This window comes from Purpureocillium lilacinum (genome assembly GCF_023168085.1).
Source record: "Purpureocillium lilacinum CBS 284.36 DNA, scaffold_2, whole genome shotgun sequence".
In the NCBI taxonomy this organism is placed as follows: Eukaryota; Fungi; Ascomycota; class Sordariomycetes; order Hypocreales; family Ophiocordycipitaceae; genus Purpureocillium; species Purpureocillium lilacinum.
Genome location: NW_027072112.1, coordinates 3712208 through 3736537, shown reverse-complemented (window position 1 = coordinate 3736537; position 24330 = coordinate 3712208). Strand labels below are relative to the sequence as shown.

Sequence of the window (24330 nt, the reverse complement as noted above, 5' to 3'; positions counted from 1 at the left end):
CGATGGCGAAGACCGATGGTGGGTGATGTCGTGGGATGCGTTGGAACTTGGGAATCGCGGGAGGCCGGTGTAAGTCGGGTGAACAGCGGCTAATCAGTGCCGTGTCGTTGGCGCCTGTGCGTTGAGATTTGCCGTGGCCAGTGAGGCGGTGGCTTCCCTGCTTCGACGTCTCCTTCACCCGTGGACACGCAGCATGACCATTCGTACGACGGTGCACGATCCGGAAAAATGTCTCTCTACCATGAGGCGGCGGAGATATTGACTTCTTCTTCGACAGAGGGCGGTAGCTTGAAGTCTCGGGTCTTCAAGAAGAAGAACATCAAGTCGTCGCCGAACCAGCTCTACGCACTTGTCCTGGAGACGAGTAAATGGAGCCCGGTCCTCAAGGAGGTTGTCGAATCGGCAGAACTACTCAAGCATGAGCGCAAGGTGAGGCATTTTACTGATTGCCGTGCCCGCTGTCTGTTTGCCATGCGGGAAGACACTGACGGCTGTCGCAGCTCACCCCTACGCTATCCATACTCTTGGTCCATGATTTGCTCCTAGCTAAGGGCGGCATTGCTCTACCTCAAAGCCATGGCCTTCGAGCCAGCATTGAGAGACACAAAGGACGGTTGACGTCGGAGCTTACGAGGGCGAGATTGCGCCGCAAAGCGGCATCCCTGGATGCTCTGAGGCAGCAAATCGACAAGGCCAGCGCACCTGAAGAGGCCAACTACCCGCGGTGGGTGCGCATCAATGCGCTGAAAAGCAGCATCGAGGACCAGCTGGAGACCACGTTTGCAAAATACCACAGGGCCGTCAGCGTCCAGGAAGTCGTCAGCAAGCCGGGCAAACACCTTTACATCGACCCGCATGTGCCCAACCTGGTAGCGGTCACCTCGGGGACGGATCTGACCAAGACTAAGGCGTATTCAACCGGCGAGATCATCCTCCAGGACAAGGCATCGTGCTTTCCGGCTTACCTGCTGGACCCTCGGTCTGAGGATGGCGACGTGATAGATGCTTGTGCTGCGCCAGGCAACAAAACTACGCATTTGGCCTCCATCATCCACGACCACAGACCCGAGTTTGAGTCTCCGCCACAGACGATATACGCATTTGAGAAGGATCCGAGGCGCGCGCAGACCCTGGAGAAAATGGTCGGCATTGCCGGCTCCAAGAAAATGACCCGGATTGCCCTTGGTCAAGACTTCTTGCAGGTCGACCCCAATGCTGAGCGGTTCAACGAGGTTGGGGCCTTGCTTCTCGACCCGAGCTGCTCGGGAAGCGGCATCGTGGGTCGAGATTTCATGCCAGAGCTGCACCTACCTGAGCTCCTAGCGTCACAGGGGAAGGGCAAAGCCAGTGGCAGCACGAGCAAGGGGAAGAGAAAACACGACCAAATGGCCGAGCAGTCCCAGAACATTATTCGCGACGACGACGGAAACGAGGTGTTACTCAAGTCCGAGAAAGACATGGAAGCGCGGCTCCAGTCGCTGTCATCTTTCCAGCTGACGCTGCTACTGCACGCTTTCCGGTTCCCCGGGGCGAGAAAGGTTACGTACTCGACATGCTCGGTTCACTCGCAGGAGAACGAGAATGTTGTGATGAAGGCTCTCGGATCTGACATTGCCCGGGAACGGGGTTGGCGAATCCTGCCCCGAGAAAGCCAGGTCACGGGCATGAAGGACTGGCCGGTGCGAGGCCTGGTCGAAGCGTGCGAGGGCGACAAAGTGATTGCTGACGGATGCATCCGGTCGTACAAGGATGATGGCCGCGGCGTCATGGGCTTCTTCGTCGCAGGATTCGTCCGAGAGGGCGCCGACACGTTGGATCCGGCGGGCGCTGCCGAGCAAGATGGGCCGTATCTGCGCGACGAGGACGGTCGGATCATACGAGATGTGCTCGGAATGCCCGTATCAAAGGCCACGGGCGAGCCAATCTCTCTCGTGGCGCGAGATGAGGCTGGCAGGGATAATGCGCAGACGCAGAGCGATGGAGCCAGCGAGGAGTCCGCCGAGAGCTCGTCCGGAGTTTCGAGCGATGACAAGGGGCAGGCTAGCGACGACGACACGGATGAATGGGAGGGTCTCGGGGACTAGCGACCGGGACGTTTAACGCCGCAGCATGAGCATGAGCATGAGCACGTATGAGCATAAGTCGACTCTGGGAATGCATTTCGGCGACGTCCTGGGGCGGATGCCATGTCGTCCGATAGCGTCAGGTCTAAGTGGAGAGTTGAGGCGGTTCGACATGGGCACCTGGAGGTCCACCACGTGTGAGCGCGACGCCGACCCTGGCGGCCGGGAGCCCCTGGTCACGACGGGAAGGGAATGGCATTGAGCGTCACAGCATGGCCTCATTGCAATCCGAGACGAACCAACATGCATATCTACCGTCAACGGACCAGTGAGCGCGGCGACGGGCAAGACGGCCAGAGGAAAGGATGCGTGTCGAGCAAGGCGATGAGTGGTTGGAGTTAAACGGACGAAATCCCCGATGCAACGTTCTCGCGCGGGGCCAGTTGGGTCGAACGGGGAGTGAGAGAGGCGCCTCACTCTCAGCAAGGCAACCTCCGAACAAAGGATGACAAAAGCAAAAGAACCAGGCAAGACCGGAGTTCCCATGGGGCTCGCGAGCAGGTGGTGTCTTGGTCGTCAACAAGGCAGTTTCGGCTTGCCTTTGAGTGCCAGCTTTACGTTTTAGACTGGCTTGAGTGGGCCCGGAAACGAGACCGAGTTGTGCATGCACAAAAAGTTGCCGATCGAGCGAGGTGGCGCACGCCCCGCGAGCTGTTGCGCGCTCCCGAAGCGACCGGCATTGGGCTTTTGTGTTGTTCATACGGAGTAATCACTAATCCTGAGGGCAGCTCGGAGCCGAAGCACGGACGAGAGCAAGCAGGTTCCACCCAGAGCGATGATAAGCGATGGCTTCTCGAAGACAACTCCTGTGATATCGAAGGGCGTCAACAAGGGCGGTGGCTGCTGGGCACGAGGCAGATGCTCTCACGCGCAGCAGAGATCCTCTTGTCGTTCCCGAAACGGTAAACCCCGACGAGGAGGGACGCATCCGCGTCGACGTCGATGTCAGACAAAGATGCGGGCATGGGCTGGGCTCACAGGCGTTGGCGGGCACGACCGTACCGTTTACGAGTATATCTGCATTTCGCCGCAAAACAAAACGCAGCACAGCCTCATTGCTGGCAGCTGCCCCAGATGCCCAGGGACGAGCAGCGGCACCGCAGTCCCGGGCCGCGATGCGACGCGCAGGGAGGGGAGGAGGAGAGCACAGACGCACAGACGACGTCGCAGCGTTGATCCGACGAGGACGAGGACAGGAGCATCGGCACGCGCTGGGCGGGCGAGTCACCAGGACAGGGCGACGTCTGCTGTTGGCCCGGACTGGAGCTGACGATGGGGATGATGCCCCTGCGCCCGGGCCAGCCGCTTCAAGGGCTGGGATCGGCGTTTTTGGGGGCGGTCGGCGGTCGGCTCCAGCAGCGGGCGGGCGGGCGGCCAGCTCTGGGAGGGGGCCTGGCTTGCCCGTTCTGAGCTGGCATGGCATCCTGGGGCCTGCCTCTGCCAGCATGCCAGGCCAGGTGCTGTGCGTTAGAGCGGTGGGGTTTGGTGTGGATGACGGAGGGGCTTCGCCTGCAGTGGCCACGGCGACGGCGACGGCGGCGGCGGCAGGCCGGAGACGGCCTTGACGGGCTTCTGGCGGCCGATCCACAGCTGCCCCCCCCTTCAGGGCATTTTTCTCGTCCACGGCGCGCCTCGTTTTTTTTTCTTGCCTCGTTTGGCGGCGCGAGTGGGCGGTGGCGCCGCAGCCAAAAGTCCGATATAAAGGCCGGACCAGATGCAAATGTCAGCATCTACCTACCATCTCGGGTCTTGACAGCGCGGAGCCGACAAGCGTGGCTCGCTCGAGTCGCCGCCCGGCACCCGCGCGCCTGGGCAACGTGGGCGAAGAAGTGCCCCGTGCCCACGGCAGACCATGCCATGCCTTGCCTACGCCATCGCCGTGCCATGCGTCGTCGCGCGCGGGACCCACGGCGGGCTGCATAATTTGCCGGCACACAGGGTCTCCGGGGGGGTGGGTTGTGTCTGGCTGGCATTGGCTCGCGGGCGACGGGCGACGGGCAAGACGGGGTCGCGGAGGGTTCCATCGCGCCCTCAATCCAGCATGCTGCTGCGACGGCTGCTGCTGCTCTTGTCTCGGTGCGTCGTCGCAGCTGGCGCGACGCTGGCACGACGCTGGGCTGGCACGCTGGGCTGGCACGCTGGGCAGCACGCTGGTGGGCTGGGCGGTGCGCGCTGCGCAACGAGAACGACGGGCGGAACTTGGCCGTCTGGGGCTGGGGGCTTGGGGGGAGGGGGAGCTTCGCGAAAAGGGCAGGCCGTGTGTTTGACAATAGGCAGCGCTGGGCCGTTTTCGCGGCACGACTCGACGACGACGACGATAAACGCCGGTCGGGGCTTGTCGAGTCCGAAAGCCTGCCAACGAGGGTACCAAAGAGGTTCAGACCGAGGCGGTCGTCGACGGATTCCGTGCTGACAAAAAGGCCAACCCCAATGGCATCATCATCACCGCCGGCGTCATCATCACCAGCATATTGGTGGACGGTGGACGGGAAGTTTATCGCTGGGTATGGTATGGCATCTGCATCTCACACGAGCCAAGCCCGTCGGCGGAGATGCAACGAGATGTGCATTGCCAGACCAGTACCGGCGATTTCGCTGACGACGGGCGGCTTGCACAAAGTCCTTGTCGCCGCCGCCGACGCCGCCGCCCGCTCTCCACCGAGCCCGACCCGCCTTGGCCGCTCCTCTCCTCCCCTCCCCTCCCCTCCACCCACCCCTACCTTACCTTGAACTTGACTAGCACCGCATCCTTGTTCATGACCGTCCGGCAACCCGCAACCCACGACACCACGACTCGCCCGCTCCCAGCGCGCATCCACTTGCGCACCGCCCTGAGCTTTCCCTGGGGCCCTGCCCTGCTCGCCTGCTCGCCTCCCACGGCTCCCCCAACCCCGGCGGACTTTAACGCGCCGCGCTACGTCCCGAGCCTGTGGGACCCGGACCCGACTGCAACGGCGCAATGTCAGTCTGTTTTGCTCGCCCGCCGAATGACGATCCCATCCATCTCGGCCCAAGGTCGCAGTGGGAGGAGTCCTAGCAGCAGTAGCAGTAGTTAAGGATGGCCCTCCCCTCCCTCTCTGTCTGAGCCCTCCTCCTCCTCCTCCCTTGGCCGATCCAAACCCAAGACAACCCCGAACACGGCCTTGGTGTCTGAGACCACCGAGCTTCAGAGTCGACACGACACGAACGGACCCCTCACCCGTCTCAGAGACGCACGGCTTTCCCGTCTACCACGACGTACTATTAATATCGCGCCCCGTGTTGTCTCCCTCGGCCTGCCGCGCCCAGAAACAGAAAACGGAAACGGAAACGGCTCCGCCCGCCGCCGACCCCGAGCCCGAACCCGAACCCGACGTCACGGCGCGCCCCGACCGCCGACAAGCTCCTGCGCGTCCTGTCGTCAACAACATCTTTTCATCACGAAGTGGTGTACAGACAGATCGCCGCGCCGATAGAATCCCCCCGGGCGCATCCGCAACACCATGGCGGTCGCCTCTTCCTCATCGTCGTCGACCACGGCCGCCGACCGCGATGTCGAGGCCCAACGCCAAGAAGCGCCCATCGCCCCCAAGACGTCGCATTGGAGCGTCCTGCTGGACCAGGCCGGCGTCGACGATGCCGTCCTCAACCACAAGTACCCCGGAAACGGCACCGTTGAGTCGCCGTATCTCGTCGACTTCCTGCCCAGCGACCCGCGGAACCCCGTAACCTTTTCCAAGACTTTCAAGTGGGCCATTACCCTCATAGCCGCCATGTCGACGCTCGCCGTCTCCTTTGCCAGTTCCGCCTACTCGGGCGGCGTCTTCGAGATCATGATGGACTTTGGTGCCTCCACCGAGGTCGTCATTCTCGGCGTCTCCATGTTCGTCCTGGGTTTCGCCATCGGCCCGCTCATCTGGGCGCCGCTGTCTGAGATGTACGGCCGCCAGCATCTCTTCTTCTTCACCTACATGGCCCTGACGGCCTTCAATGCTGGCGCTGCTGGCGCTCCGTCCATGGCTGCCCTCATCGTGCTGCGTTTCTTCGCCGGCGCGTTCGGCTCGTCGCCTCTGACGAATGCCGGTGGTGTCATTGCCGACATGTTTTCCGCCAACGAGCGCGGTATCGCTACCAGCATCTTTGCCATGGCCCCGTTCCTGGGCCCTGCTCTTGGTGCGTTCCGTCTCATTTACTCCTCAATCTTGGATTCAAGCTGACCTTGACTCACAGGACCGATTGCTGGCGGCTTCCTTGGCGAGGCCGAGGGTTGGAGATGGGTCGAGGGCCTGACGGCCATCTTCACCGGCGTCCTCTGGATCATCAACTCGCTCGTTTACCCCGAGACGTACGCACCCGTGCTGCTGCGAAAGCGCGCAATCGCCCTCTCCGAGAAGACGGGCAAGGTCTACATCTCCAAGCTGGACGAGGGCAAGCCCAAGAAGAGCGTCGGCAGCCAGATGAAGGTGGCCATGTCGCGCCCCTGGATCTTGCTGTTCCGCGAGCCGATCGTCCTGCTCACCGCCATCTACATGGCCATCATCTACGGCACGCTGTATCTCTGCTTCGCCGCGTTCCCCATCGTCTTCCAGCAGGGCCGGGGCTGGAAGCCCGGTATCGGTGGTCTGGCCTTCATCGGTATTGCCGTGGGTATGACTGTCGCGACGGTCGGCAGCATCTTTGACAACGGGCGCTACCAGCGGGCGGCGAAGAAGGCTGGCGGCATGGCGCCGCCCGAGGCTCGTCTCCCCCCGGCCCTGGTCGGATCCATCCTGCTGCCCGTTGGACTGTTCTGGTTCGCCTGGACCAACGGCAACAGCGTCCACTGGGTCGTGCCTATTATTGGCTCCGGCTTCTTTGCTGCCGGCATTGTCCTGGTGTTCCTGTCGCTCATGAACTACCTTGTCGACTCTTGTGAGTTTTGCTTCTCTGCTGATTATATGGGTAAAACAAAATGCTGACCTGCGTTACAGACGTCATCTTTGCCGCGTCTGTCCTGGCCGCCAACTCGGTCCTGCGATCGCTGTTTGGCGCCATCTTCCCCTTGTTCACGACATACATGTACCAGGACCTCGGCAACCACTGGGCCAGCTCCATCCCCGCGTTCCTGGCGCTCGCGTGCGTGCCGTTCCCCTTCCTCTTCTACAAGTACGGCGCCCGGATCCGCATGAAGTGCAAGTTCGCCGCCGAGGCCGCGCACGTGCTCGAGATGATGCGCACCAAGCACACGCAGATCACCGAGGAGGAGGCCGTGCACGAGGCCGACGACAAGGAGAGGGAGAGGCGCGAGAGCACCGCCCTGGAGAAGCAGGCGACCAACGCCCAACAGGCGTCGTCCTAGTTCCGCTCGAGGGGGCGTGTGCAGATCCCCCGCACGTGGTCCAACACATTCCGGAGAGAACCATCATCATCACATACATGCGCCGTCTTCAGGATACACACATTCATCTCTCTTCTTCTGTCTTGCATTGATACGGCGTTTTGGGAGGGAATACCAATAGATAGCGCCGAGGCGCGGGGATAATATAGATTCGTGTATAATGACTTGGCGTGGCTAGAGGAAGGGGGGCCTTTTAGGGGTGTGGCATGTCGGCCCACGAGGCATCGTGGGCGACGGGACGGGGAGGGGGTACCATGATTTTCCAAGCATCGGGTCCGACATGGGGCCCTGGCATCGGCACATGAGCATAGCATCGCACGGCATATAACAACATGGCGTCGAGGGCGGCGCGCCTGTGAGCTTCATGCTCGGCGTGCCGCCCGTCATACTTGCTTGTACTACGTCTGGAGCACACAGTGAGACGTGACGGTTTCTGATTCGGTCTTGGCAGTGGCGGGGTTTTTTGCTCCTTTGCGGCACCGTTGACGGTGAGAGTTGAGGCACTTGGCGCCTTGGTGGAAAGAGTTCCAAGTTGATGATACGCAGTATAGAGCAGACGGAGCATTGCAAGGTCAAGTCCAAAGTTCCAAAAGGTATCTTACACATTGACCGTACCTATGCATAGCATCCATCAGCTAAGCCGGCAATGAATAATGCGTTTTTTTGTGTATCGTGGATGGGACCCATCTGCGTGAACAGGGTACGGGAAGGCCATACCAGCTGACGGTTGATAACTTGCTCGTCGCACGAGGGGGCCGGCAGCGTACAGTTTGCATGCAAACCAATGCACTGTCGGGCGGCACGGCGTCAGTGCGGCGCTTGTTCGCGGCCTGCCCCACTTCTAGCAGCACCTCATGTGGCGCGTCCCGCCCGTCTTTGTTCCTCACCACGCCACAACTAACGTTATGAGGCAGTTGACGCCAGCGAGCGCCATATCGCGACCGCGACCCGCGTAAAGCTGTTCGTTCCATCATCGCCTCTTCCTCGAACACCCACCCCCCTCTCACCGCGACGCCATCGGGCCACCACCCGCTCGCCTGCCACCCCCACGACCCCGGCAGCGCGCAAATGGCGAGAAGGCCGTCGCCGCACAACAGCGGAAGCTCGTCGCCGGCGTCGTTCTACACGGCCAACGATTCCGACGACGGCGGCGGGGAGGAGGAGGAGGAGCACGACTCGACGACGGCGAGCAGCCCTGCGCAGGCGGCGCCGTGTCCATACCGCGAGGCACGTCGCCTGCCGCGCGAGCTCAAGGGCCATTGCCAGATTTTCCTCGAGGAACAGCTTTGTACGAGGCGCCGCCTCCCTCCCCCTCGCGCCATCGTGGCGCGCGTTTTGAGCAATATGATCGAGAGAAGCTAACATGAGAGGACGCCATCGATAGACACATGCGCCATCAACCTTCTCAACAGCTCACTAGGCAGCGGCGCGTCGAGGCGAGACGCGTCGCAGCAGCAGTCGCGCAAGGCCGTGCCCGTCCCGCCCCCGAGCCATGTCGCGCTCCTCAACACGCTCCTCATTCATCCGATGAACACGACGCGCGCCGAGAAGCCCGACCACCTCGACATGCCCGCCCTCGCCCTCGACTACCTGCGCAACCTGCTCGCCGTCGTGGGACCCGTCAACGCGGGCTTCCGCACCGCATTCCAGTTCCGGTCCCAGCCGCGATGGGGCCGTCGGCCCGGCTACGCCGGCGACAACGCGAGCGGCAGCGACATGTCTGACGGCGAGGGCCGGGACCACGACCGTCTGCGCGGGCGCATGGCCAACGAGGGGAGCGTCTGGTGCCGTGGCCAGGACTTTTGGTCCACCGTCGGTTGGGCGTTTAACACGGCGACGCTGCATCCGCATCGGTGGCGCTACTGGAGGGTCTGGCTCGAATACATGATTGATGTCCTCGAGGCGGACTGGACCGAGAGGGAGCGGCTCGACAGAGAGGCGCACTATGACAAGAGTGAGCCTGACGACGACGACGAAGAGCCTATTACGTCGCGACGGCAATCCATCATCGCCATGTACATGGACCAGCAGGAAGGCAGGCAAGTGGGTTTCAAGCGGATAGTCAAGGCCCTCCTAGCCGACGGCGGGAGCTTGTCGACATCGTCATTTTCCGAGGTGTTTGAAAAGGAGCACAGGGGGGCCAAGAAGACGTCGAGAAAACGAAAACGAGAGCAGGTCCTGGACCTGGAGAACGACAAGTTTGGCGACTACTTTGACGACGACTCCATCTCCTCGGGCGTCTCAGAGCCGCCGACTCCGCAGAAGCCGCGGGATGCCAGAAAGGAGGTGTCCTTTGGCTGCTCGCACCCCGGTCTTGCCGACTCCGTCGTCCTGCGGCTGCGTCTCTTCAAGATGCTCTCGGCGGCGACTTACACGCTCCGCAAGGCCCATGAGCTTAACCAGCTGTACACGGAATTCGCGGCCGCGATCCAGGTGCTCCCGCTGCAAATGTTCGCCCTCTTCGTGACGCAGCGCGCCAACCCCTTGCTGGACGTCACGCACGTCACGCTGGCCAAGGAGCTTTTCCACATGCTGCTCCCCTCGAGCTACAGGAACCCGCGCAGGGTGGACGCCGAGGCGGACGCGGCGGGCGCACTCACGACGCCCATGCTGGAGCAGTGCTACATCGGCCTGCCCGCCAACACGGTCGGCCTCGAGGACAACGCCAAGCTGTCGCTGCTGGTGGAGAACGCCATCCAGCTGCTCTGGAGCTGCGACAGCCTCGAGTACACGCCGGGCCTCGCCGCGGCCGCCGAGAAGGGCATCAAGGCGAGGGAGGCCAAGGCGAAGAAGAAGCGCACCGGCAGGATGAAGACGGACACGGACGACACGCTCGCGCAGGATATCCTGACGAGTTCCGGGGAGCGGATCCGCGTGTTGCTGCAAGTGTTGGAAGCGTCGGCTACGGCTTGAACGGAGGGAGACACTACCTGACGTGCTCCCCTTGGCATTTTTGTTCAGACTTTTTGTTGCTGTTTGGAGGACCGGAGTACGGGGCTTGAACGATTTCAATGTCTGGACCCCTGTATGCGGCCATGAAAGCTCGACACTGGGACGGGGAAAAAAGAGTTGGGCGTTTCTTTGTTTTTGGAACCATGAGCTGGGGGGGGCGTTTCTGCATGGCATATGATATAGCGGGCGGGCTTGCGGGCGTACATAGAGGGTATTTCTTCGTTATGCTACAAGTATGATACAAGATTAGATGATACAATTGCATCCGCGGCCATAACGAGGGCGCGCGAATCGACATACGGCGTTTGTCTCCCCACGCCTCGGGCAGCGAGCGCCAAACTGCTTGCCGCCTTTTTTAAGTCCATTGCATTTGCGTCCTTGCCTGGGTGACCACCGTTACCGCTTCTTGGCGGCGGTTGGGGTCCATGCCGCGGGCTGCCACTTTTCGCTCGGTCCTTGTGCCCTGGCCTTTGCCCACGGGTCGTTTTCGGGGGCGGCCGCTGGTGATGCTGCTGCGCCCTTGCCCTTGACGGCCGCGGAGCCGGTTTCTTGCTCCGCCGGTTGCTGCTGCTCCGACCGGGCCGCCTGCTGTTCCGACTCGGCATCCTGCTGCTTCTGCTGCTGCTCCTGGCCCACCGCCGCGACCGGCCCCGCCGGTGCTATCCTCGCGGCAGCATCCTCAGGCGCCTCCATGACGCGAGGCTTGGCCTCCCACCGGGCGTCGGCCTGCGCGGCGAGCACCTTTGTGCGCTCCTGGCGGGAGACGTCGGCGCGCTGCTCGGCGAGCGAGGGGGCGTCCGGGCGCGTGTGCCGCAGCCACTGGTGCCAGAGCGGGCTGACCTTGACGTCCGAGTAGTGCGTCGAGCGAGGGTAGTGGACGATGCGGCGCCAGCGCTCCGACGAGGCGGAGGGGTCGAGGGAGGTGTCGGAGCCGCCGCGGGTGGTGAGGCGGAACTCCCAGAAGGTGTTGCCCTGGAGGTCATACCCTGTGCGCGCGTTGCGTGTCAGTCCTCATTCGCCGCCGCCGCCGCCGCCGCAATCGTGGGATGATGATATATCCGTGACGTACCGACAAAGAAGCGCTTCCGCCAGGGCAGGCGGAGGGCCTTCCACTTGTACCATGCCTGCGCGACGGGTCCTATGCGCTTCATGGGGAGGGCATGGGACGGTGTTGCGACCGGGGGGGGAAGGGTTCGATGGCGGAAATCCGGAGGCGAAAGTTGGGGAAGCTACTTTTCTTGGAGGTTTGATGGATGGAGTCGTCTAGGTCTGTCTGTCGGGCCCCTCCCCCCCGCCAAGCCACAGGTCGCAGCCACAGCCACAGCGGCGGCGTCGTCGTCTGCGCCCACGTCATCTCCGCGCCGGGGGCGGCGGGCAGGTCGGTCGGCCGGTCCCCTGGCCCTGGCCTGGTCGTGCTTACCCACTCACTGAGTGCCCTGGTGGTGTAAAACAGGGCCCGGCCGGGCCTCAAGCGCCCAGCGCCGCCGCCCAAGTCAAGCGTCGTCTTCATTCGACCACCTACCTTACCCGTCACGCTTCGGAGCGCGCACGTCCTAACTACTCCCTCCTCCTACTCCTGCTCCCTACGACAACCTCATCGCGGCAACCCCTGAACACCATCGTCGCCCACGTCTTGTCGCGCCGCCCACCCGCTCGCTCGCTCGCCCTCACGCGGCCAACACTCACTCCGCCGACGCCCACATCGCGCGGGGGCTCCATCGCCGCCGTTCCGCGTGTGCCTGAAATACAGCGCCACGCACGCCCATTGCCCCATACGACAGCATTCCGATCGCGCCGGCCGCCCTCCTCGTTCGAATTTGCGCACTCGACAACACCTCTCTGCCCTGATCTGCAGATTCCGAGGTTCAATTCGCGACCGTCGGCCCCCGCCTGCCCTCACCTTGTCGCCGCTTTCCCCCGATCCCGACACAACCGTCGCGATGGCTTCAGTGACGTCGCTGGACAAGGACCTGCGCCAGATGCGCCTCGACAAATACACCCCCGCCGCCGCCAACGAAGCCCGGAAATGGATTGAGGACACCCTCGGCGAGAGGCTCCCGTCCTCAGACCTCCTCGAGGGGCTCAAGGATGGCGTCGCGCTGTGCAAGTAAGTCGACCCCCGCGCCGCCCGCTGGCGCCGCACTCTAACACCCCGCCGCCCAACAGGCTCGTCAACCGCGCCGTGCCTCCGCCTGGCGTCAGGTTCAAGCAGTCGGCCATGCCCTTCGTCCAGATGGAAAATATCTCGCACTTTCTCCGCGCCTGCCAGGCCCCGCCCCTGAACCTGCAGCAGCACGACATGTTCCTCACCGTCGACCTGTTCGAGCAAAAGGACCCCGCCCAAGTGCTGCAATGTCTCGGCGCATTCAGCAGGGCCGCCAACGCCGTGAATCCGAGAAGCTTCCCCACGGCCATAGGGCCCAAGACGCGCGGCGTCGTGAGCCCGCAAGGCACCGGCGCCGCTCCCGCGACTCCGACTGGACTCCGTGATAGGGGCACGTCCATCACGAGCAACACCTCGTCCGCGTACGGCGCTTCCAAGCCAGTGCTGCCGCACCGAACCGGAGATTCCGCGTCTGGCCGCTGGAGCCCGACCAAGGGCCATGGCAAGACACCATCGAGCGGCGGATCGCCCGGCACCGTCAGCAGCTGGAGCAAGCGCGAACAAGAAGGCGCCACATCGCCCGCCTGGAACATTGCTCAGTACGGCTACATGGGTGGCGCCAGCCAGGGAAATCTGGGAATTGCCTTTGGAGGGAGACGCCAAATTACCAACGCCGGCCCGCAGGTTCCCAGCCTGGCCGACAAGGAACGACGCCGCAGAGAGGAAGAGGAGCGCCAGCGCCAGGAAGCCGAGGACGAAGAACGCCGTCGTCGAGCGGAGGAGGAAGAGGCCAAAAGAGAAGAGGAGCGCCGATGGGAGGAAGAGACGGAGAGACTGCGCGAGGAGGAGCGGAGAAAGGCCGAAGAGGAGAAGAGGCAATGGGCCGAGCAGGAGCGCCAGTGGCAGCTGGCAGAGCAGCAGCGCCTCAAGGAAGAGCGGGAGGCCGAGGCCCGCCTGCAGGAGGAGCGTCGTCGTGCGCGAAGCCAGAGCGACAACAAGCTTCGCGGCCAGTTCCTGAGCCAGTACCAGGCCGAACAGGCCGACGCGGAGAACAGCCACACCTCTCGGATAAAGGAGCTGGAAAAGGAGCTGGAGCTGGCCCGCCAGCGCGAGGCGGAATACGAGCGCGAGCGCCAGGGGAGGCCGTCACGCAGCGACCGACCAGCCAACGAGATAACGCCCCCGAAGCCGAGGTCCCGGAGCCGGCACGCCGCCACGGCATCACCGCCGGCGGCCAAGGGGCCGGACCGCGAGCCCGCCCGCTTCGAGTCGTGGTCCAAGGACGAGCGCGAGGTGCTCCAAACGGCTTGGAACCAACACCAGGAGCGTCTGGAAGAGGAAGACGCGCAAGACACGCCCTCGCCCCTCGTAACAACGCGCCGTCCCTTGCCCGACCCCACCGCCGCCGCCGCGCCGAAGATTAAGAGCCCGAGCGGCGGCAGCCGGCCCCTCCCCGACCCGTCCAAGTACACGTCCCCTCCCGCGCCGCAGCCCAGCCGCACCGACCGGTTCCTCGCGGGCAACGCGCCGCCCGCGCAGGCCGCCGCGCAGACGACGTACGCGCGCGAGCTGGGCGCCACGGAGGAGCGCGACGGCGAGGACCGGCGCCGCGCGCAGTCCCAGGCCAAGACCAAGGCCGGCGGCTGGGCGTCCAAGTCGCTGCTCGAGCGCGAGATGGAGATGGAGCGCGAGCGCCAGCGCGAGTGGGAGGAGGCCCAGCGCGAGACGGCCAGGGCCGCCCGCCCCGCCGACGGGGCCGTCGACGGCATCGGCGGCGGCGTCGGCGGCCGCTGGGACGTCGGCCAGTGGAGCGGCTACACGGGCGGCGACAGCCAGAACAGGGGCGGCCAGGGCATCGGCGCCGGGAGGAGGCAGATTGTCGGCCCGCGGCCCCTCCCCGGCGCGGGCAGGTGATGAGGGTGATGGCGATAGTGACGATGACGAAGGCGCAGGACCGAAGCAGAGGCGACGTAAAGACGACGACGCAGGTTCAGTCGTCGCGGCTTAGACGGGGCGGCTACAAACCTTTCTTCCTTCCCACCCTTTTGATCTGTCCGACATAGCGAGATAGACAATATCAGCATGCATCCGCATCAACACGCTGGATTTGAGCACAAGTACGCATCCATTATACAATCGTGCGTCCAAACGTGTCACCCAGACTTGCGACGTACTCGGCTCCCTGTCCAATCTTACTTCATGTTCATCTTTATTGCTCGTTTCCTGGAAGATTATGAATTACATCGTGTACGCTAATTCATGCCAGCATGCAGCCTGTATGTACTGTACTGTAGTCAAGCGTCCTCCTCGTCGTCCTCAACCATCATCATTATCCAATGGACGGGGGCATCGCACGTGGTCGAGGTCGCGCCGCGTCCAGTTTCAGGGACGCCGGCAAAACCCGCGCCGAGGGCGATGATGACATGGGCAGACACTGGAGGACGTCAATCAGAGAGCCCCGATGCTGGGCCAGCCAGACTGGCTGCCACCACGCCCGCCAACGTCCCGCTTCGGCGCCAGGCAGGGATGAGATTCCCAGGAGGTGGGGTTGCCGCAGGTATCGAACCGCAGCCGGGTAGGCCCCCGTCCCCTTCCCAGTCGCCTCCGCCAGAGCCCGCGCGTCATTCCTTCTTCCAAGGACTTTTTTTACCCTCATGTGTCGTCCTCAACTCCTTTTTCGCCGGCCCTCGTGCAACTGGGCCGCGACGCCAGCCACTAGCCAGCAGTGGCCTTGTCATTCACATCCGTCGTATCCTTGGCAGCTTCGGCCGCGGCCTCCGTTCGACAGCGCTGGCACATACACCAGCCCCCGAGGCTGCCCCTTGCCCACTCTCGACGCTGCTGGACAGGCAGGGTGACGTCGCAGTAGTGGTTCAGGATCTCCTCGCCTCGTTTGATGCCGCCTGGCCGTCCGCCAACCACCCTCTCCTTCCGCGCCCAGAGCACCATGCGGCCGCCCCAGTCCCAGGTGACGTTTGGGTCGCAGTCGTGGTTGGCTAGGCACCAGTATGGGTGGACGGCGGCAACGTCTGGGCGGCCATCGCGAGGGTTCTTGCGTGCCGACGCAGTGCCTCGAAACTTGGCGTACAGCGTGTTGACGACCCACAGGTCATACTCTGGCAATCCAGCGAAGATGTCAATGTCCATCTTCTCCAGGACGTGGAGCGGCGTCTCGATGTTGTACTTGAAGGAAAAGGGCAGCGTCCACTCGGGTGGAGGTCCGGCGTTCGGTGACACTTTGATGGCGTTGGTGCTGGTGGGTACAAAATCGCCCCAGATGAACCTGACTTCTCGCACGTCGAGAGGATGGACTTCTTGGTGAGCAGCCAGTGCTAACACACGAGCGAGAAGGAGCAGGTATAGCGTCTCGTCGGCCTCAAAGGCGTCGGGATCTTTCGCGATGGCGTCGACGTCCTTTTCGCAGACTGCTGGATGGTAACGCTCCATGGCCTGGTCATGGCAGTATTGGCTGCAAAAGACGGTGTCGTAGCACTCGTCGCAGCTCACCGCCGCGTTCTCGCTTCCAAGCGGCGGCAGGTCGGAGCTACACGCGTCGCAGACTGGATCCTTGAGCCTGTTGTTGGCGGTCAGGAGCGAATATTCCTTGAGGACCGCCTCCCCGGGCTCAATGTCCTCCTGGGCGAAGACACCCAGCTGTTTGCAGGTAGGAATGATGTCGTATCCATCGGTATCGCTGGCGCCTTCGAGAAGAACCGGCAACGTCGCAACTTGGATGGCGCATTTCGGGGCCATCTCTTTCAGGTCAGCGTTCAAGGCATCCAATGACTCGGTCGTGAAGCGGTCGGGTTCGTGGTCGTTCCAAGGGTACACCTCGCGCCGAACCAGGCCGTAGTCCGGCAGGTCGCCGTTCTCAAAGTCGTCGCGACGCAGCCTGCGGCGGCCGACTGTCCGAATGTGATCCTTGGTATTGGCGAGTTCTTGGTTGTTGGGTGCTATTTGAAGGCCCCTATCGCAAAAGTTGGCGGCGCTCTGAAGGCAGCCGCACAGCAACAGGCTCAGCGAGAGAATCTGATACGCTCGAACCGATGCAAGCCGCGCAAGTCGGATGACGGCAGCCTCGTCCGTCTCGGATCCGTCGAGGATAGCGGCAAGCGGCTCCGTTGCGAGACTGCCATACGTGAGCACCTCGGGAACAGTATGATCGGCACGCAGCGTGAGGCTTTCGAGGGCCTGTTCGTGATACTCGAAGCCTTCGTTGGCGACCTCATCTGTGAGGAGCAAGGCTCGGTACGCATCGGCAGCCGCAAGGTCCGGATAGCCCAAGTCTGAGTAGACAGCAGCGCGCTCCAGGTAGAGGATCAAGTCATACGGCAAGCTGCCGAGGCCTTCGGTCAACTGCGCACGACGATCGAGCAGTCGCTCATGGCGGGCGTCTTCGTCCATTGGGCCGATCGGCGGGGTGAAGAGCCTGCGGAGGGACGTACAGGGTCCTAGAAGACCACGAATTGACCGCGGGGTAGACTGCCAAGCCGATCTTGACTGGCGTGAGACGGACGTGCCGGCACCTGCGAGGAGTCTTCCTAGCGGCCTGACGGGAAGCCCGCGCGGAGGGGTGGGAAGAGGTTAAGAAGAAATCCAGAGCGACCCAGAAGCTGACGTTACTGCACCTCCAACTCACGGGGAAAGGCAGGGAAAAGCCACAACCAGAGTTCCACTGCCAGTCCCGGGCTAACCCTTGCCTCGGGATGAGCAGGTGTGAGGAAGCAAGTTGTGGGCAGAGACACTGCAGGCGCCAGACGGAGGGGCAACTTGTGGTTCGGAAGTGGCGCGGCGGAGACTCGGGGACAACGTCTAAGAGGGGCGGCCGGAGGGAGCAGGAGCCAAGCGGTAGCGGACTAGGAAAGAGGATGTGGCAACGGGAACGACAAGGCGCGTTCCTGAAGTGAGACGGTGGAGGGGGGTCTCGTGGCGGGCCGAGAGTGTACCGTTGGGCACGAGGCGGTCTACCGGGCCTTGATGTGCTCTGGCACGAAGCCCGAATCGTCGAGCTGCGGGTGTGAGACGCCGGGGGCGATTCAATCCGAGTTGAAGTCGGGGCGGCGGTTGCGCCCGTCTGATGGAGGGAGCTGGTGGGAAGCAGACGGACGCAACGAGAGTCTGGCTGACGAACGCCTAGGGTCGCGGGGTCAGTGTCGGTCTCGGTCACAGCCACAGTGGGAGCGGCAGTTTGCAGCAAGGTTAGAGACGAGTTGGGGCTGGTGGAAGCGAGACATACTCGTATTGGGGGTGCTTCCGACGACGGGGGTGGTGGCAGGCCCTGTCGCTTCCAAGGGACGCGGGAGGGGGCTCCAAAGTCGAACAAGCGGCCAGAAGCGGGAAGCGAAGTCGAGAGGCCAAACAGGCAAAGCGGCCGACGGAGGAGGTAAAGGTCAAGGTCAAGAAGGGTGACGAAGCGAGAGGCGTGGCCGGACAGGGCCAGGCCGGAGAGACCCTGGAAGTCGGCGGACGGATTTTGTGCAGTTGGCGGGATGGAGGGGTCCTCGTCGGACCTCGCAGCTCGTCCTCGCAGGTTGTCGCGGTTTCTACGGTGGTTCTAGGCCCTGGATCTGGGTGGTGGATGCCTTGCAGCCCTGGCGTGCCAATTGATGTGGTTTTTTTAAGGGTCCAGCGGGCAATTTTGGCGACGGAACAGACGCTCCCACGCACCCAGAAGGTGGATTGGGCGGCGGGCAGCGGCGATCAGTGGCTGAGCCTTGAGGCTGGAGGGGGGGGATGGGGAGGTCCCTTGCAAGCCTTGCAAGCCCTGCCAGGGCTGCCGTGGCTGCTGACTGAGCTGAAGGGCCGGGGACCCGCACCAAAACTCTTGCGCTGGAGAAGGGCCAGGGTGCTGGAGAAGGCGCTGGAGCCCGAGGAGGCGGTGGTGGCAGTGGTCCGGGTTCTGTGAAATCCATGTTGGTGGGCCAGGCGGGGTCCCAGCGAGGTCCGAGTGAGGCGCAGGCTCCTGTCCGTAGAGGACATCAACCCACTGGAGGGACATGTCGGTGGCGAGTGAACGAGTTGCGGACATGCCGTCTTGTCCGTGGCCGAAAGCTGCTTACTTGCCCATTTATCTTGTCCACTGTGGGCAACACTGGGGACTGCGATGCCAAGAGCAGCCAGAGATGGCTCGCCAAGTTCGCCGATAGCCCCTGCTCCAGGGCCTGGCAATTGGCTCCCAAGCGTCGCCATGCTCTTCTGGTGCTGCATCAACGAGACCCGACGGTGCTGCAGCGGTGGGCCGCAGGTGTGGCGTCGCACAGGCCACCAGCTCGGTTGCGCCACGTTCCCGCTTTCGCCACTCCGCGCCAGCGACGGCGACACTGGTGGGCGAGCAGCATTGTGCAGGGCGGAACTCGTCCCTCCCGTCCTTGGCAGAGGTGGCCGACGTCTTCTGGTGACTGGGACACCCGCACGCAGCAAGCAAGCTGGAAGGGAGCTAGTCCCGTCGGTGCCGGATCGGGGGGGCGCTTGTCAGCGCCGTCTGCCGTCGCCGCCGCCGACGCCGCCGCCGGGCTGCCGGGCGCAAAGGTGGCTCCGGGCGAGCAGGTGTCCTGTGGTCTGCGGCGCGGTGCTGGGCTGGGCTGAGAGTGGCTTTGAACTCGGGGAGCGACGTCATCGTTACATGGTTTGTCTGTGCCTGGCAGCCCAACACCGCAAGCGCCCGTCACATGCTTGGGGATGCGAAGCGGCAGGTAACCTTTACCCGCTGGACTGGCCAGTGGGCGATGCGTCGGATCAGGGATTGCGCGCGGCAGACGACGACAGAGACGTTTCGGCGGGTGCGTTTGCCTGAGATGATTCACCAGTGCGATTGAAGCTGCTGAGCGAAGAAGGAACTGAGTGAGGATGCAGATGTAAGGGAAGGTGAGGCACCGGCTGCCTGTCTCAGTTGCTTGACCGGGGCCACCTGCCTTGTCTGCCTGTGCTGCAGCTGCCCCTCCTTCGCTAATCTTGGCGCCAGCGAAAGGAAGGAGCATCTCAGACAGACCAGCTCATCTTCTGCAACTACCCCGCCATTCAAGTGATCAGTGCGCGCGTCGTCGCACGAGGCACTGACGATGGCCTGGACGCGCACATCTCCCTACATTTCTACGTCGAGGAACCCTCCTGCGAATGCGAGAAGCCTCTGGTTCGGCGGCGCCCGCACTCGGTGTCCCCGAGCAGAGCCCTGTGTCCAGCGCATTCAATGGCACTATTTGCGTGCTGGGCTCGTCCAACGGTGGAGTCACCATGAGCCCATGGCACCACCGCGACAAGTCCTGCCGGCGAGGGCAACACCCGACTTCACTTTGCCTGACAGACGGGCACCTGTTTCATGCCCTCCGTTTTACCGCTTTACCGGAGGCCATGATTCGCTTCGCATTTTTTTTTCTTCTTCTTCTTTTCTATTCCAGACACGGGCGGTCAGATACGTCGGGCCCAGAAGGGCGTCGTGGACCCTCTGTCGTGGACACGCGAGTCACTGCAGACTTACTCATGAGCGGGTACTCTGTACGACGGCCCTTTAATAAGGCAGGACGCGATACGGTATAAGTGAGTGGGCGTCGTGCAAATAAGCAGTGCGTGCGTGCTCGTACAAAGGTACGAAGCTCCATCGCGGACCCGTCATTGCCAAGCTCCCAGGTCCCCAGGCCGCCCAGATAGTGGTGGAAACCGGCGCGGACATCGTCATCTTACCCACCCACTGGCACGCTGTCCCCAGTCTACAAGGCACACAACGCACGCACGCACACGCACATGCACGTCTCCAGCTCACGCAACATGGAACAAAAAACCCCGCGACCGTGATAGGGCGGGCGCTGAGCAACAAGTCCGACAGAGGTGGTGCTGCCACCGCAAGCTCTTGCTGGCTGAGCCCCCCTCCTGCCCCTCTTTCCCTACATTCCTTAGTAGCTTCGTAGCACTGAAAAGAGTAGCTCCTCAGAGGCCCAAAGATTAAAAAAAACTAAATCTAAATAATTAAAAACCCACAGCGCCGCAGACGGCTCGTCGAACCCCGCCATCGCCGGGACCACCACCATCGTCATCATTTCCCAATCATCTCTGAACCAGCCGGCCCGGCTTCCTCTCCTCGTGAGTTAGTTGACCAGCCCTTGCTCCTCGAGGCTCCGCCCTTGCCGCCGTGCCGCCGCCTCCGTCGTCTGTCGTTTCGGTCCATTCCGCCCGTGACGACACACACACACACACACACACATCCAAAACACTCCCACCTCAACACTCCAACGCTCCGCCGCTCAAACACCCTCAACGCTCGTCGCCGGCGCAAACTCTCCTCCCTGCTCCTCTTCCTCCGCCTCCTCCCTCGCACTCAGCAAGCTCGCCTGCCATCACCGTTGGCAGCTGCCTCTTCCACTTGCATCTAGGGATCTAGCTCATCTAGTCGCGCACCCGTAACCCCGCTGCGCAACAGCTTCACGAGCAAGCCTCCAACCACACCTCGAAACACCGCACTGCACCGCCGCAGCCATGCCCAAGACGCAACCCAACCTTTACGCCTTCCCCGGCGTCGACACGCTCGCCCCGGCCCTCCGCTCCTACGTCCTGCAGTGCCAGGCCGCCGGCTTCAACCGCCACGGTTCCTTCAAGATCGCCGTCTCGGGCGGCTCCCTGCCCAAGACGCTCGCCGTCGCGCTGCTCGCCCCCTCGTCGGGCCCGGACGACGCCCTCGACTTCTCCCGCTGGGAAATCTTCTTCGCCGACGAGCGCGCCGTCCCGCTCGATCACGACGACTCCAACTACGCCCTCCTCAAGTCCGAGCTGCTCGACAAGATCCCCGCCGAGTCGGGCAAGCCCACCGTCCATACCGTCGACCCGGAGCTCCTCTCCGACACCCAGGAGCTCGCCGACCAGTACGAGAAGACGCTCGTCAACAGCTTCGCCAGCCGCGACTCGGTCCGCCTGCCCATCTTCGACCTCATCCTCCTCGGCTGCGGGCCCGACGGCCACACTTGCTCCCTGTTCCCCGGCCATCCGCTGCTGCGCGAGACCGAGGCCTGGGTCGCCCCCATTGAGGACTCGCCCAAGCCCCCGCCTAGGCGCATCACCCTGACCCTCCCCGTCGTCAGCCACGCCGTCCGCGTCGCCTTCGTCGCCACCGGCGCCGGCAAGAAGGACATCATGAAGCAGATCTTCGACGCCAACATGGGCCTGCCCTGCACTCTCGTCAACGAGGCCACTGGCGACCGCTGCAGCTGGTTCGTCGACGAGCCCGCCGTCGAGGGCGTCAGCTTCCCTAGAAGAGCCTTCCTCTAGACGACTCGCGCTTCGTCGCACATCAGTGGACACGAGCAAGTTTTCTGCTTTTCTTCAAACGGGCCCCCTCCACTGCGCTCGTCCACGCGCGGCGGCACCTGTTCAAGACGCACGGCAGCCGCCTCCCCTCCATCCTCCAAACTTAGAAACGGGAGAAGCGTGCGGGCGACCAGGGGCGAACACGCTTCGTTGGCCCCAGCCGAGTGTTCGATTCAACCACCAACTACCCCCTTTTTGTTTGTCGCCGATGATGTTTCGTTGCGGAGAAACCCAGGTGTTTTGATATCCCGATGGCGATTCTGTTTTCGAACACGACCGGGCGGACGCGGCAGAGACGGAGTGAGAGGAGTGAGAGAGACGGGGAGACAGAAGAGACAGCGTGGGAGCGAGTGCCGTCCACCACCCTTGCCTTGGCCTGACCGTTTCCCGGGCATTCAGCATTTATAGCTAGACTTTGTTCAATGACGAATGTTTGAACCTGAGCGTGTCCGCTTTGGCCCGTGGTAAACTTGGCGTCTTTACGCCTCAAGTGACATTTGCATCTGACAGCTTTTTGGTGTCGCACTCCGTGGCCCCGGACGGCCAGTAACGTAGACTGACGTTCCGTTCGTCATGGACAGACGCGCCAACGCCAATGACTTCGGCAGCCACTGCGGTATGCTGGGCAAGCAAACCCGCATTGCTGCCCAACTCCCCGCGGGATCCCCCCGCCAAAGTCTCAATTAGTGAGCGTATTCAAGAGCGAGTGTAGACATGTCGTTGCGGCACTTCAAAGTACACTGCGCTCAGTAGGGTATTATCATCTGCCGCGAGGTTCCCCGCCACCATCATATTTGTCGTACACGTTTTTCATAAGACTCATTATAATAAAACCGCGCCGTCGGACGGCCGGCGCCCCCCTCCTCGATTAAATCACTCTCCACACAGCGCCAGCCCTCGGGGTATCACCATCATCGCCGCCGCCTTCCTCCCGCAGATCCTCCTCGCCCTCCCTGTTCACGGCCTCGATCCACGCGTCCTCCCTCGCGAGCGCCGCCTGCTCGAGATCCTCCATGACCCGCAGCTCGGCCAGCATGCCGTCGAGGAGGTGCCGCGCGCCGCGGAGCATCCTCTCCAGGCTCGTGCCCGGGCCAGGGGGCTGACCCGCGCCGGCGGCCTGGTCGCGCCGGTCGTCACCGAGGTCGTCGATCTCGTCGAGCTGTGCGCGCCAGGCCTCGAGGCGGCGGAGGATCCCCGCGCACTCGTCCTTCCACGCGCCGTCGAGCTCGCCGATGAAGAGCGCGTCCTGGCTGTCCGGGGCGAGAAACGTAGACCTCCCCCTGGCGGCTTCAATCTGCTTCGCGCGCTCGATCCAGCGCTCGAAACGCCGCACCACGCGACTATATCGCCCGCCCGTCTCGCCCAACGCCCACACGCCGCTAAAAACCTCGTCCAGGACCTGTATACGCTCGTCCAGCCCCATGCCGGAGCTGCCCCATCGCCGCAGCGCCAACACGTTGTCCCGTTCGACGCCCGCGCGCTGACGGTCCGCCACCTCGGCGCACGCCTCGCCCAGCCGCGCGAAGCGCCGACCTAGCTTCTCCCGCGCGCTGTCCCGCCATTGCGCATCCACCTCGGCGGCGTCCCGGTGGAGCAGGTGCAGCTGCAGGAGTTCCGCCTGGAGTTTGCTCGTCTCGGCCGACGCGGCAACGTTGGCGGGCAGCTTGGACGGCGAGGGCGGCGCGAGGTACGTCGACGTCAGAGGTTTGGGGACAAGCTTCTTGGCCGGCGAGTAGTGCTGCTGCAGGGTGGAGAACGCCGGTCGTAGTCGTGGCTGGGCCGGGACTTGGACTTGGGCTTGGGGAGCCGAAGCCTGTTTCGAGGGCGCGGCGGTAGGCGTTGACGGCGCGGGGTTGGCTATCGATGAGCTGCGAGCGGTTCTCGTGGCGGGGGCGGGGTTGTCCCGCGACGGCGGTCGGAGTGTAGTCGCGGAATTCAGCTTCGTGACGGTGCTCTTCGCTCGCTGGTGCGTCGCTCCCCGCCTCGGAACCTGGCTCGAGGCCGTCGTCGTGCTATCCGCAGATGTCGGTCGTGCTTGCGCAGCGGCGTTCGGCCTGTTGGAGCTTGACAGCGGGGGATACCGGCTCGACGCGTCCCTCCGCGAGGTCCCCTCCTGAGCGCCCACAGCCGCGCCATCTCGCTGCGGCCTGGATATAGACGTCGTGCGGCCGAGGTACATCGAAGCTGGTCTCGCGGCCCCTTCGTGCGCGCTCGCAGCCGTGCCGTCCCGCTGCGATCTGGATATAGACGTCGTGCGGCCGAGGTGCATCGACGCCGGTCTCGCAGCTCTCGTGCCCGTCGTCGCGGACGCCGGGTTCGCGGTGCGTGCAGCGGCAGAGGTGGTGGTGGCGGTGGCAGTGGTGGTGGGCTTCATAGGCAGGCGACTTGGCGAGGCGGTGCGCGGCCGCTCGCCCGCCGGGGCCCTGGCCGGCGCTGCATTGTCGGACGACAGGCCCGGGGGCTTGCGCAGGGACCGGGCGCGTTGCAGGGCGGACATGGCGGCG

General features: G+C 63.4%; 8 protein-coding genes across 8 annotated transcripts; 5 read left to right on the top strand and 3 right to left on the bottom strand.

Annotated features, from left to right (window-relative positions):
* Positions 1 to 228: 228 nt before the first annotated feature.
* On the top strand, positions 229 to 2084 carry PLICBS_002887 (uncharacterized protein; the record flags this gene model as incomplete). Its single annotated transcript, XM_018322598.2, has 2 exons — positions 229 to 429; positions 501 to 2084. 2 exons carry the CDS (start codon positions 229 to 231, stop codon positions 2082 to 2084), a joined length of 1785 nt encoding a protein of 594 aa, XP_018177828.2.
* A 3521-nt stretch (positions 2085 to 5605) lies between these two features.
* PLICBS_002886 (MFS siderochrome iron transporter 1) lies at positions 5606 to 7440 on the top strand (the record flags this gene model as incomplete). Its single annotated transcript, XM_018322597.2, has 3 exons — positions 5606 to 6275; positions 6333 to 7013; positions 7073 to 7440. 3 exons carry the CDS (start codon positions 5606 to 5608, stop codon positions 7438 to 7440), a joined length of 1719 nt encoding a protein of 572 aa, XP_018177827.1.
* Positions 7441 to 8547: 1107 nt separating this feature from the next.
* Positions 8548 to 10392, top strand: PLICBS_002885 (uncharacterized protein; the record flags this gene model as incomplete). The annotated part of the gene is made up of 2 exons (XM_018322596.2): positions 8548 to 8767; positions 8864 to 10392. 2 exons carry the CDS (start codon positions 8548 to 8550, stop codon positions 10390 to 10392), a joined length of 1749 nt encoding a protein of 582 aa, XP_018177826.2.
* A 435-nt stretch (positions 10393 to 10827) lies between these two features.
* Positions 10828 to 11582, bottom strand: PLICBS_002884 (uncharacterized protein; the record flags this gene model as incomplete). The annotated part of the gene is made up of 2 exons (XM_018322595.1): positions 10828 to 11417; positions 11501 to 11582. 2 exons carry the CDS (start codon positions 11580 to 11582, stop codon positions 10828 to 10830), a joined length of 672 nt encoding a protein of 223 aa, XP_018177825.1.
* Positions 11583 to 12371: 789 nt separating this feature from the next.
* Positions 12372 to 14449, top strand: PLICBS_002883 (uncharacterized protein; the record flags this gene model as incomplete). The annotated part of the gene is made up of 2 exons (XM_018322594.2): positions 12372 to 12538; positions 12598 to 14449. The coding sequence occupies 2 exons, from the start codon at positions 12372 to 12374 to the stop codon at positions 14447 to 14449; spliced, it is 2019 nt and encodes a 672-aa protein (XP_018177824.2).
* An 801-nt stretch (positions 14450 to 15250) lies between these two features.
* Positions 15251 to 16939, bottom strand: PLICBS_002882 (uncharacterized protein; the record flags this gene model as incomplete). Its single annotated transcript, XM_018322593.2, has 1 exon — positions 15251 to 16939. One exon carries the CDS (start codon positions 16937 to 16939, stop codon positions 15251 to 15253), a length of 1689 nt encoding a protein of 562 aa, XP_018177823.2.
* Positions 16940 to 21001: 4062 nt separating this feature from the next.
* On the top strand, positions 21002 to 21787 carry PLICBS_002881 (suppressor of los1-1; the record flags this gene model as incomplete). The annotated part of the gene is made up of 1 exon (XM_018322592.2): positions 21002 to 21787. The coding sequence occupies one exon, from the start codon at positions 21002 to 21004 to the stop codon at positions 21785 to 21787; it is 786 nt and encodes a 261-aa protein (XP_018177822.2).
* Positions 21788 to 22694: 907 nt separating this feature from the next.
* Positions 22695 to 24323, bottom strand: PLICBS_002880 (uncharacterized protein; the record flags this gene model as incomplete). The annotated part of the gene is made up of 1 exon (XM_018322591.2): positions 22695 to 24323. One exon carries the CDS (start codon positions 24321 to 24323, stop codon positions 22695 to 22697), a length of 1629 nt encoding a protein of 542 aa, XP_018177821.2.
* Between the last annotated feature and the right edge of the window lie 7 nt (positions 24324 to 24330).